At 42.1% G+C, this 12,071-nt stretch overlaps 1 protein-coding gene across 6 annotated transcripts in view; it reads right to left on the bottom strand.

Annotated features, from left to right (window-relative positions):
* Kmt2a (lysine methyltransferase 2A) overlaps positions 1–12,071 on the bottom strand; it is a 115,048-nt gene that overhangs the window by 36,344 nt on the left and 66,633 nt on the right. For 4 of the 6 annotated variants that reach the window (XM_045145368.1, XM_045145367.1, XM_045145365.1 and 1 more), the window contains 5 exons: positions 8,390–8,536; positions 7,527–7,622; positions 7,025–7,145; positions 3,131–3,253; positions 1,987–2,171 (listed from right to left, as the gene is read on the bottom strand). In XM_045145368.1, coding sequence (XP_045001303.1) covers positions 1,987–2,171; positions 3,131–3,253; positions 7,025–7,145; positions 7,527–7,622; positions 8,390–8,536 — 672 coding nt within the window. The remainder of the gene's footprint in view (positions 1–1,986; positions 2,172–3,130; positions 3,254–7,024; positions 7,146–7,526; positions 7,623–8,389; positions 8,537–12,071) is intronic. The other 2 variants (XM_045145364.1, XM_004667401.2) reach the window with 2 other exon arrangements.

Here is a 12,071-nt window from a genome sequence, read left to right on the forward strand (position 1 = left end):
CTTTGTAGGAAAGTGTCTTAACTGCTGAGCCATCTCTCCAGCCCAAGATTTACATACATACAGTATTTTATTTTAAGAGAGAGAAAGGGCATACCAAGCCCTTTAGCCACTGCAAATGAACTCCAGATGCATGTGTCACCATGTCCATCTGGCTTACGTGTGTCCTGGAGAATTGAACCTAGGTCCCTAGGCTATGCAGGCAAATTGCTTAACTGCCAAGCCATCTCTCAAGTCCCTCAGAGATTTATTTTTTGATTTTGTTTTCTTAGAGGTAGGATCTTACTCTAGACTGAGTTGGAACTCATTCTGTAGTCCTAAGCTAGCCACCAACTCACAGTGATCTCCTACCTCTGCCTCCCAAGTGCTGGGATTAAAAGTGTGTGCCACCATGCCCGGCTATATATTTAAGTTTTTTTTTTATTTACGTGTGTGTGGGCACACAAGGGCCTCTTGTCACTCCACATGAAATGCCAGACACTTGCATGCGTCTTTGTGTCTGGCTTTAAGTGGGTGCTAGGAAACTAAACCTAGGCTGGCAGGCTTTGCAAACAAGTGCTTTTAACCAGTGAGCCTTCTGGAGCTTTATATTAAAAAAGACAACACAGGGCTGGAGAAATGGCTCATTAGTTAAGGCACTTGCCTGCAAAGCCTAAGCACCCTGGTTCTATACCCCAGCACCCACATAAAGTAGCACATGCACCTGGAGTTAATTTGTAGAAGCTGGAGGCCCTGGCACACCCATTCTCTCTTGTTCTTTTTTCCTCTGTCTCCCTTTGCAAATAAATAAAAATATTTCTTTTAAAAAAGATAAAATAGGGCTGGAGAGGTGGCTTAGTGGTTAAGGTGTATGCCTGTGAAGCCTAAGGACTGAGGTTCAATTCTCCAGGTCTCACAAAAGCCAGATGCATATATGGTGGCACATGTGCCTGGAGTTCATTTGCAGTGGCTGGAGGCCTTGGCGCACCCATTCTCATTCTCTCTGTCTCAAATAAATAAATAAATAAATAGATTTTAAAAAGATAAAATAGTAGCCCAGTTCTAAGCTAAAGTTATATACATGGTTCACAGATGAGTAATTCAAAGGTACATTGACAGTTATTTTTGTTTTGTTTTTGAGGTAGGGTCTTGCTCTAGCACAAGCTGGTCTGGAATTCACTCTGTTGTCTCAGGCTGGCTTTGAACTCACAGCGATCCTTCTACCTCTGCCTCCCAAGTGCTGGAACTAAATAAAGGGTCACACCTGGCTACATTGACAGTTAATAATGATTTCTAAGTTGCTTACCGTAACTACCTTCTAATTTACTGCTCTAGCTTTTATGCTTAACCTTTTTAGCCCCTTACTCTCCACTCCAGTCTGGGTAATCCTCCCAACCTCCAGCCACCAAAGCCTAAGAGACCAGATTTCTCTCTTGGATGAAGTCTATCTTTTGTTTTTTTTTTTTTTTTTTTTGAGGTAAGGTCTTGTGCTAGCCCAGGCCGACCTGAAATTCAATTATGTATTCTCAAACTGGCCTCAAAACACACAGCAATCCTCTGCCTCCTGAGTGATGGGATTAAAGGAGCGCACCACGACATCTTTCAGTGCTTACCTATCACTGTCAGATTTCCTCTTTCGTGTATGTGTGTGTGCGTGTATGCGCACATGCATGCTTTGAGGCAGGGAGGGTCTTATTATGTACCCCAGGTTGGCCTAAAACTTGAAGCAATCTTTCTGCTTTTACCTCCCAGGTACTGGAATTGCAGGCATAAGTCATCGTACCCGACCCCTACTTCCTACTACGGCAGTGGATCTTTGAAGACAGGCTCCCTTTCTATTTCCTACTCCAAAGAAGATCCGACTCTTGACTCTATTTTTTCTAAGGGTTATGACCAAAAGAAGAAACTCCATAAAACTAAATGAAGAATGAAGCAAAACAATACAAAAATAACCTATTCCATTATAAGGTCAAACCACCTACAAACAAATAAAATGAAGGTTCAACCTACCTGACGGTAGCGCAGCAAGTGACTGGTAGTCCGAGAATTCAACAAGGCTGTCAGAACTTGCTTCAGAGAACTCTGTAGTTCTTTCTCAAGGGCCAGTCGCCACTCTGCAGGGTGGCGGTCAGTACAGTTCACGCAAGTGTAGGCCACACTTTCTGGCAGATTAGATAGAATCTCATACATTTCATCTAGGAAAACAAAACCCCAGAATGAGGAGGTGTTCTGAAGAGCAGGAAGGGAGAAGTCACTAGCCTGCTGATCATATCACAAAGCTCCATGGTAGGATCTGTACTAAGGTGCTAATATGCCATCTACCACACATTCTCACTTCAAAGGGGACATTTTTAAATTAACACGAATCCAGGATTGGATTACTAGAGAACCAGCAAGTTATTGTGCCCATAAAAGACAGCAAATAGGACTGGAGAGATGGCATAGCAGTTAAGATGTTTGCCTGCAAAGCCTAAGGACCCAGGTTCAATTACCCAGTACCCACATAAGGCAGATGCACAAGGTGGCACATGTGCCTGCAGTTTTGTTTGTAGTGGCCAGAGGTCCTGGTATGCCTATTCTCTCTCTCTAGTAAGTAGGGAAGGAAATAAATAAATAAGTAAATACAGCAAATAAATAAAGGGTTGTATTAGGAAGGAGTACAAGTGACACCATGCTATGACAGCTGGTGTCTACTGTCAACTTGACTGGATTTGGAAATCACCTAGGAGCCACACCTCCAAGTATCTGGAAGGGTGTTTCCAGAGAGGTTCAACTGAGGAAGAAAGACCACTCCTGAATGTGAATGGCACCTCCTCATGGGCTGGGAGCCCAGACTGAATAAAAAGATGAAAAGAAGAAAGCCAGCTGAGCACTGGAATTCCTCTTTTTGTTTCCTGTTTGTCACCATGGAGGAAGCTGCCATAACTGGTTGAATTTTTCTGAACTGTAAGCCCTTCTTCCCTTCAGCTGCTTTTCATCAGGCATCTGGTCACAACGCTAAGAACAGTAACTAGTGCAGCTGCTTGTTCTACAGATCAAACAGTACATCTTAAAAGACCTCAAGTGACACTAGCATAATCTTAGCATATGACACCACATGACAAATGAGGCAACACTCAGAAAGAAACTGTAAGCAAACAAAAAAGACTCCAACCTTCTGTACCTGAAAGATTCTCACATTTGGAATGGACCCAGCGATCACATTTCCCACACTGCATCATCTTGCTCTCATAGTCATCATCGTCATAACATTTGTCACAGAGAGGGCAGAAGTTTCCTAAAACAAAACAAAGTTACAGGAGTGTTCTGGCTCATACACCAATGCCTTGAAAGTGCAGGGGGCTCTGGCTCACACACCTTTGCCTTTAAAGCTGTTACTTATGTTGGACAGCCTTGTCTAAAGGCCCCACTTGGATGGAACCACTTACAAATGCTAGCATAGCTGCACTGTGCAGTGTCCACACATCTGCAAGTGTGGAGATGATGACCTCCTAGAACACTATTAAGAAAGCTTTCTTCACAACAGCAGTTCTCGTCTTTAGACACATTAAGAAGGCCACGAGGCATGCCAGGGCCTCCAGCCACTGCAAATGAACTCCAGAAGCATGTGCCCCCTTGTGCATCTGGCTTATGTAAGTATTGGGAACATGAACCTGGATCCTTTGGCTTTGCCCGCAAGAGCCTTAACTGCTAAGCCATCTTTCCAGCCCTCATTTACTCATTTCAATTTTTTTTTTTTTAGTATTTATTTATTTATTTGAGAGAGATTGGGGGGGGGGCATACCAGGGCTTCCGGATGCATAAGCCATCTTGTGCATCTTGCTTATGTGGGTCCTGGGGAACCGAACCATGGTCCTTTGGCTTTGCAGGCAAGCACCTTAACTACTAACCCAATTCTCCAGCCCCCATTTACTCATTTCTATTATCAGGAAACTGACACCCAAAATCATACTGCAAGTTCCAGACTCAAGTCAGGGGACAGAGTATATGGCCGATTTGTCCAAGTTAAGGCTGAGTTAGAAAGGAGTGAAGGAAGGAGCAGCAGGAACTGGAGAGCTAATGCGACTTCAGTACTCCTGAGCTGAGAAGAAGAAACTGTGTTTCTGCCCCTTAACTTAAAGAGGGGCCATTTGTGCTCACACAGGGATGCCAGCCCTTGATTTTGCTGGCTGTAGTGGGGCATGCCTTTAATCCCAGCACTCAGGAGGCAGAGATAGCAGGATTGCTGTGAGTTTGAGGCCAGCCTGAGACGACATAGTGAATTCCAGGCCAGCCTGGGCTAGAACGAGACCCCACCTCAAAAAAGCCAAATAAATAAATAGGGGCCATGCAAATGGTTGTGTATTGCATTGGCACCTCCTGGGATTGTGCTGTATACAGCTTGCGCCAATGTCCGTAGTAGCCTTGAGAGTTATCTGCGGCTCAGTTGGAGGGAGGTGTTTGGGAAGAACACAGGAGCGTTCTAGATTAGCTGGTGACTGAATCCATCCACTCAGTGAATGACTGTTTTTCACCACAGATTATATGCCAGGTACCTCTAGGAGCTGGGGGTTTCCAGGCTTGAAATAAGACTCGGGGAAGGAACTGAGGGAGGAACTGGAGCGGCAACCCTCCCAGGACAGAGCCCCACTGCTCCTCCGCCCCCTCTGCCGGGTCTTCTCTGTGACCAGGGCCCTTGGAGGAACCTCCCACATCCTCCCCACATGCAGCCCACGTGGCTTTGTCTTTCTGTGTCACCCCTCTCTGCTGTGCATCTCTGAGAAGGCACCTATAATTTGTCTATCCAGCTAGGTTTCAGTCATTTATTTGTTTGTTTTACTTTCCCATCATTCCCACAGGAATTGATTAATTTATTTTAATTAGATTTTTAATGAAAATGTGCATTTAAGATTAAAAAATAAACAAAAGCCATGGATAGACTTTCAAGATAACACAAGAAAAAAAGAATGGAAGTCAGAGCCAGGCATGGTGTCGCACGCCTTTAATCCCAGCATTCAGGAGGCAGAAGTAGGAGGATCGCTATGAGTTTGAGGCCAGCCTGAGACTCCACACTGAATTCCAGGTCAGCCTGGGCTAGAGTGAAATCCTACCTTGAAAAACCAAAGAATGGAAGTTAGGAGTGGTGGTGAAATGCCTATAATCCCTGCATTTAGGAGGTCAAGGCAGGAGCATCAAGATTTCAAGATCAAGCCAAGCGTTGGTGGTGTATACCTTTGATCCCAGCACTTGGGAGGCCAAGGTAGAAGGAACACTGTGAGTTCGAGGGCAGCCTGAGAATACAGAATGAGACCCTATCTTACAAAACCAAAAATAAAATAAAACAAGGAGTTCAAGATCAGACTTTGTCCATACAAAAAAAAAAAAAAAAAAAAAAAAAGACACCAAATCTTTCTTAAAAAAATTTGTTTTGGAGTGTGTGGGCTGTGTATATTGGGGGTGGGAGGCTTAAATCTGTGAGTGTGACAGCCAGAGGGTGACATTGGCTTTTTCCCTAGATTGCACTCCATCTTACTCTTTGAGACAAGAAGGCTAAATTTAAAGCTCTCCAATTAAGCAGCTAGGTAGCCATCAAGCCCCAGAGTCTTATCTCTGCTTCCCCAGTGCTGGAATTATAGGTACATGGCACCATGCCAGGCATTTTATATGGGTACTGAGGATCGAAACTTCCAAGTATTGAATCATCTTCTCAGCTCCAAATTTTAAATTTTTAAAGAGGTTGTAATAGGAAGTTAAAAAACAATTAAAGGGGCTGGAGAGATGGCTCAGCGATTAAGGTGCTTGCCTGCAAAACCTAGGACTCAGGTTCAATTCCCTAGAACCCATGTAAGCCAGATGTACATGGTGGCGCATGCATCTGGACTTCATTTACAGTGGCTGGAGGCCTTGCCATGCCCATTCTCCCCCTCCCAAAATAAATAATTAAATAAATAGATCTTTAAAAAGTTCTTCTTTTTTTACAGAGCCAGATGCAGGAAGTAGTGCACGTGTTTGGAGTTCATTTGCAGTGGTTAAAGACCCTGGTGTGCCCATTCTATCTTTCTTTCTCTCCTTGCAAGAGAAAAAAAAGATTATGATAATAATAAATAATTTAAATTTTCATTTTCACCATCTTAAGCCATTAAAATAGTGGGTTTTAATGTATTAGTTGAAAAAAAATTTTTTTTCAAAGTGGGGTCTCACTTTAGCCCAGGCTGACCTGGAATTCACTCTGTAATCTCAGGATGGCCTCGAACTTATGACGATCCTCCTACCTCTGCCTCTAGAGTGCTGGGATTAAAGGCATGCACCACCACACCCGGCTCTAGTTGAAAAAATTTTTAAATTGTTTAGCATAATTTTTTTTTCTACAATGCTGAGAATTAAACCAGAGCCTTGCAAAAGCTAGGCAAGCACTAAACTTTTTATCTTGAAATAGGCTCTCATTAAGTTATCAGGGCTGGCCTTGAGTTTGTGATCCTCTTGCCTCAGCATCCTGAATTCTGACATTACAGGCCTGTATCACCAGGCCTGCCTTCTAGTACAATAATAAAATAAAATTATCAAACTCAATTCTAAAAAAAAAAAAAAATATCAAATGTATATGTACTACATTTTGGCTTTTAGCATGGACCATTTGTTTATAGCTACTAGTAATAAAAATCCTCCTTAGGTCTGGAGAGATGGCTTAGCAGTTAAGGCACTTGCCTGTGAAACCTGAGCACCCAGGTTCAATTCTCCAGGTCCCACATAAGCCAGATGTACATGGTGGCGATGCATCTGGAGTTCATTTGCAGTGACTAGAAGCCCTGGAGCACCCATTCTCACTCCCCCTCCCCTGTCTCTAATAAATAAAAAAATAAATCTTTTAAAAAATCCTTCTTAATTCCTCCCACATAAGCTAAGCATACATTCCCACTTGATAAACTATCTTAAGCAAATGAGAAACAAGTGCAGGAATACAGTGCATCTAAATGTACCCTTGACATTGCAAGTAAGACTTTCTACTTCATTTTTCCTGGAATAGCCAGTTCACGCCCAAAGCACCAAATACAGACAAATTATTGGATACCTTTAGCAAAGAGTTTGGCACAATCATGGCACAGTGAAAAATCATGAGACCACTGTGCATCCCACCCTTTGCCTGGAGTTGTGGATCCACAGCTCTTGCAGCGAACACACTTGGTACAGATCTGGAATAGAATAAAAGAAATTCAACTATCAGTTTCATAGTTCAGTCTCTACTTCTGTTTTTTTTTTTTTTTTTTTTTTTTAAAAGCCCAAGTATAGGCCAGGCATGTCAGCACTGGGGAGGATGAGGCAGGATGATGCTGGAAGTTCTATGGCACCCTGAGACTACATAGTGAGTTCAATGTCAGTCTGTGCTACGGGGAGATCCTACCTCAAAAAACCAAAAAAGATCCCAAATACAACTGTTTCTAGATATTACTTCCAATAATGAATAAAAATATTGTTTACAATGACATCCTCAAGTAAGGATATTTACATTACAAGTTATGTGAGCCCAACCAACACAAGTCAGTTCTTTATGAAAAACCAGTGTGTACACGCACCCAAACTTTCTTTTTCTTTGTGGGTTTGGTGGGGTAGTTTGGTCCCAGGCACTCAGGGTGATAGCTGTTTCGGCACTTATTACACTCCAGCAACTGCTGTAAAAAAAATACAATGACAACAAAGTAGAAATCACATCTCCTTCACTAAGTATCTGTTACTTAACTCCTTAGAACTACATTTTGTAAAACATTCCTGTCAATGTCGCTTAGTAATTAAGTATTTTATCAGGTACCTTTAACTTAACTTATTTTTAGAATTTTTCCCCCAGTGTCCTATTTTTCTGCTATATTCTAAAAATTAAAACAAGATGTGGTGGCACATGCCTTTAATTCCAGCACTTGCGAGGCAGAGGTAGGAGGATCGCTGTGAATATTGGGCCAGCCTGGGATTACAGAAGGAGCCAGGTGTGGTGATACACGCCTTTAATCCCAGCACTTGGGAGGCAAAGGGAGGAGGACTACTGTGAGTTTGAGGCCACCCTGAGACTACATAATGAATTCCAGGTCAGCCTGGGCTAGATCAGGACCCTACCTCAACAAAACAAAACACCCAGCAGGGTGTGGTGGTGGTGCATGCTTTTGAATCCAGCACTCCGGAGGCAGAGAGAGCAGGATTACCATGAGTTTGCGGCCATCTTGGACTACAGAATGAGTTCCAGATTGGCCAGGGCTAGAGTAGGACCCTGCCTCCAAAACAAAACAAAACAAAACAAAACAAAAACCCCACCAAGTAATGAGGATACTCAAGCAATACCAAAAAACCCCTCCAAGCAGAGAAGATAATATAGATGCCAAGTTCTAAATTAGAAAGCAGAAGTGGAAATAGACCGGGAGGCTCTACTTCTATCACTTGAGTTTTCTACCTTTGTAGCCTGATGCTGCCTTCCACAAACATGACAGAATTTGCAGCGACGACAACACCAATTTTCCAGCTGGTCCTCCAGAGGGCGCTCATTCTCCTCTAAACAAAACTTGTGGAAGGGTTCACAACACACTTGGCAATACACAAACTGTAGCAAAATGGAACACAAAGTGTGTCAAATAAAACATGGAAGGAAATAATAACCATACTCTCTTTACATACTTTAGTTTTTGATGTTCCTTGATTAATATACAGGTTGAAGAACTATAACCCAAATGAAATTCCAAATGCACCAAAATTTGACATGCTGACATGAAGACACAAGTAGATAAATTGTTCATTTAACATCTAACAGTTCAATGCACACAAATTGTCCTATGTCCTAAATTATTAAAAATATTGTATAAAATTACCTTCAGGCCATGTATAATATGAGACAAAATAAATTTCATTTTTACCCTTGGGTCCATCCCCAAAGTATCCTATCAGGTAGGCATAAATATTCCAAAACTTGAAAAAAAAAGTCCAGATTACCCCAAACATTTTTAGTCTCGTGTATTTCAGATAAGGAAAAGATACTCAACCTGTGATTAATTCAATATATTGAATTAAGTAGTCACTGAAAAATACAGAAGCTCTGGGGACTAACATAGTAACATTAGAACCATAAAATGACTAAAGAAATCTAATATAAGATTAACAGAGCAGACAGAGTATGGTGGCACACAGCTCCAATTCCAACATTTGAGAGCCTCAGGAAGGAGTACAGAGTTCAAAGGCAGCATGAACTATACAAGCAATACTGTCTCAAAAGATTCAAATAGAATGTTCCATAAAAAGAGATAAAAGAAGCCGGGCATGGTGGCGCACGCCTTTAATCCCAGCACTCGGGAGGTAGAGGTAGGAGGATCGCCGTGAGTTCGAGGCCACCCTGAGACTACATCGTTAATTCCAGATCAGCCTGGGCCAGAGTGAGACCCTACCTCAAAAAAAAAAAAAAAAAAAAAAAAAAGAGAGAGATAAAAGGTAAACAAAGCTATGGAAATGTAAGGGTTGGGTAAGAGAAAATAAGGGCCTCTTTTAAAGTTTGTTTTCTTTTTTACAATGTACTAAACAACTAGGCAGGCATGGTGATTCACTCTGGAGACTAAGGTAGTAGAATCACTGTTCCAAGTCAGCCTGGGCTGCATAGTAAGTTTTGGGTCAGCCTGGGCTACAGTGAGATCTTGCCTCAGAAAACCAAAAAAATAAAATAAATAAATAAAGGGGAGCTTCGGTGATGGCCTAGCCACTAAATGTGTTTGCTTGCAAAGCCTGCTGGCCCAGGTTTAATTCCCTAGTACCCATATGAAGCCAGATGCACATAATGGCACATGTATCTAGAATTCTTTTGCAAGGGCAAAAGACCTTGGAATGCCCGTATACTCTCTCTCAAGTACATAAATATAGATTTTAAAACCCTGGGCTGGAGAGATGGCTTAGCGGTTAAGCGCTTGCCTGTGAAGCCTAAGGACCCCGGTTCAAGGCTCGGTTCCCCAGGTCCCACGTTAGCCAGATGCACAAGGGGGCGCACGCGTCTGGAGTTCGTTTGCAGAGGCTGGAAGCCCTGGTGCGCCCATTCTCTCTCTCTCCCTCTACCTGTCTTTCTCTCTGTGTCTGTCGCTCTCAAATAAATAAAATAAAATAAAATTAAATTAAAAAAAAAAACCCACCAAAACCCAAATAGCACACATATACACACATACAAATAGAAGATATATTAACATTTAGAGAATCTGGGCAAAGGGTATTGAGCATTTCTTACAGTTTTCTTGTAAACCTGAAACTGGTTAACATAAAATATGAAATTTATAAAAAAAATTTTCGAGGTAGGGTCTCACTCTAGCTCAGGCTAACCTGGAATTCACTATGTAGTTTCAGGATGGTCTTGAACTTATGTAATCCTCATACCTCTGGCTCCCAAGTGCTAGGATTAAAGGTGTGCACCACCATGCCTGGCTTAGAAGCTTGAAAATTTGAGTGGAGAATTCATCAAGCATTGGTCATGTTTTGAGAGTATGAAGCAAGCAGTGTGGTATGAACTCTTTTTTGTTTTTACAGAAATACTGTGAATTTGCTATGCATAGCTACACATAATTTAAATTAAAACAATTGCTGGGCATGGTGGCACACACCTTTAATTCCAGCACAAACAAAACAAAACAAACAAAAACCCAAATCAAATATTTTGGAACCTGTTCTTGTCATTCAATAATCTCCCATGGATATCTATCTATGTTACATCAAGCTGTACTTTCTGTTATATGAATGTCCTACAATTACTTTAACCAAAACTCCCCACTAGAAGATTTTTTGAGTTGTTTCTAATTTTTTGTTTTGTTTTGTTTTGTTTTATTTTTTGAGGTAGGGTCTTACTCCAGTCCAAGCTGACATGAAATTCACTTTGTAGTCTCAGGCTGGCCTTGAACTCATGGCGAAACTCCTACCTCTACCACCCAAATGCTAGAATGTGCCACCACATCCAGCTGTTTCTAATTTTTTATTCCAGGAAAAATGCTTGATGCTGAAGAGATGACTTTAGTGATTAAAGCAAGTGTAGGTTCAATTCTCAAGCCACCCACATAAAAGCTAGACACAAAACATGGCATTGGGCTGGAGAGATGGCTTAGCGGTTAAGTCACTTGCCCATAAAGAGAGGACCCAGGTTTGATTCACGAAGACCCATGTCAAGCCAGATACACAAGGTGGTGCATGCCTTTGGCCCTGGTGTGCCTATTCCCTCTCCCTCTTTCTCTGTCAAATAAAAATAAAGGGCTGGAAAGATGGCTTAGCAGGTAAGGTGCTTGTGTGCAAAGCCAAAGGACCCAGGTTCAATTCCCCAGGACCTAAGTAAGCTAGATAGATGCACAAGGTGGTGCATGCATCTGGAGTTCATTTGCAGTGGCTGGAGGCCCTGGAGCGCCCATACTCTCCCTCTCCCTCTTTCTCTCTGTCTGTCACTCTCAAATAAATAAATAAATAGAAATAAACAAAATTAAAAGAAAAAAAAAAGGTTAAAAAACTCATGCATGAGCACCTGGCATTTGTTTGCAGTGGCAAGAGGCCCTGGTGCACCCATACATATACATGTACAAATAAATTCTATTTTTGTTTTTTTTTAATATTTTAATTTATTTATTTGACAGAGAAAGAGGGAGAGGGAGAGAATGGGCGCACCAGGGCCTCCAGGCACTGCAGACAAACTCCAGACGCTTGTACCCCCTTGTGCATCTGGCTAATGTGGGTCCTGGGGAATCGAACCTGGGTCCTTTGGCTTTGCAGGCAAACAATTCCTTAACCACTAAGCCATCCTTCCAGCCCCTATTTTTGTATATATACACATATTTGACAGTTTATGTAATTATTTAAGATAAATACCTAGCATGCAATTGGGTTAAAGAGTATACCCACCTTTGTGTATATGTGTGCACGCACGCATGTATGGGAGACATCATCCTCAGGAAAGCTAACTTGTTTTTTTGAGATAGAGTCTTTCATTCATTCGCCTACAGCTACTTAGTGTAGACTGGCTGGTCCTAGGGTAGGGATCCTTCTATCTTAACCCTTTCCAGTGCTGGTATCACAAGCATACACCACCATGCTCAGCACTTTTATGTGGGTTCTGAGGATTAAATTCAGGTCTT

This window comes from Jaculus jaculus, chromosome 3 (assembly GCF_020740685.1).
Source record: "Jaculus jaculus isolate mJacJac1 chromosome 3, mJacJac1.mat.Y.cur, whole genome shotgun sequence".
Lineage (NCBI taxonomy): Eukaryota > Metazoa > Chordata > Mammalia > Rodentia > Dipodidae > Jaculus > Jaculus jaculus.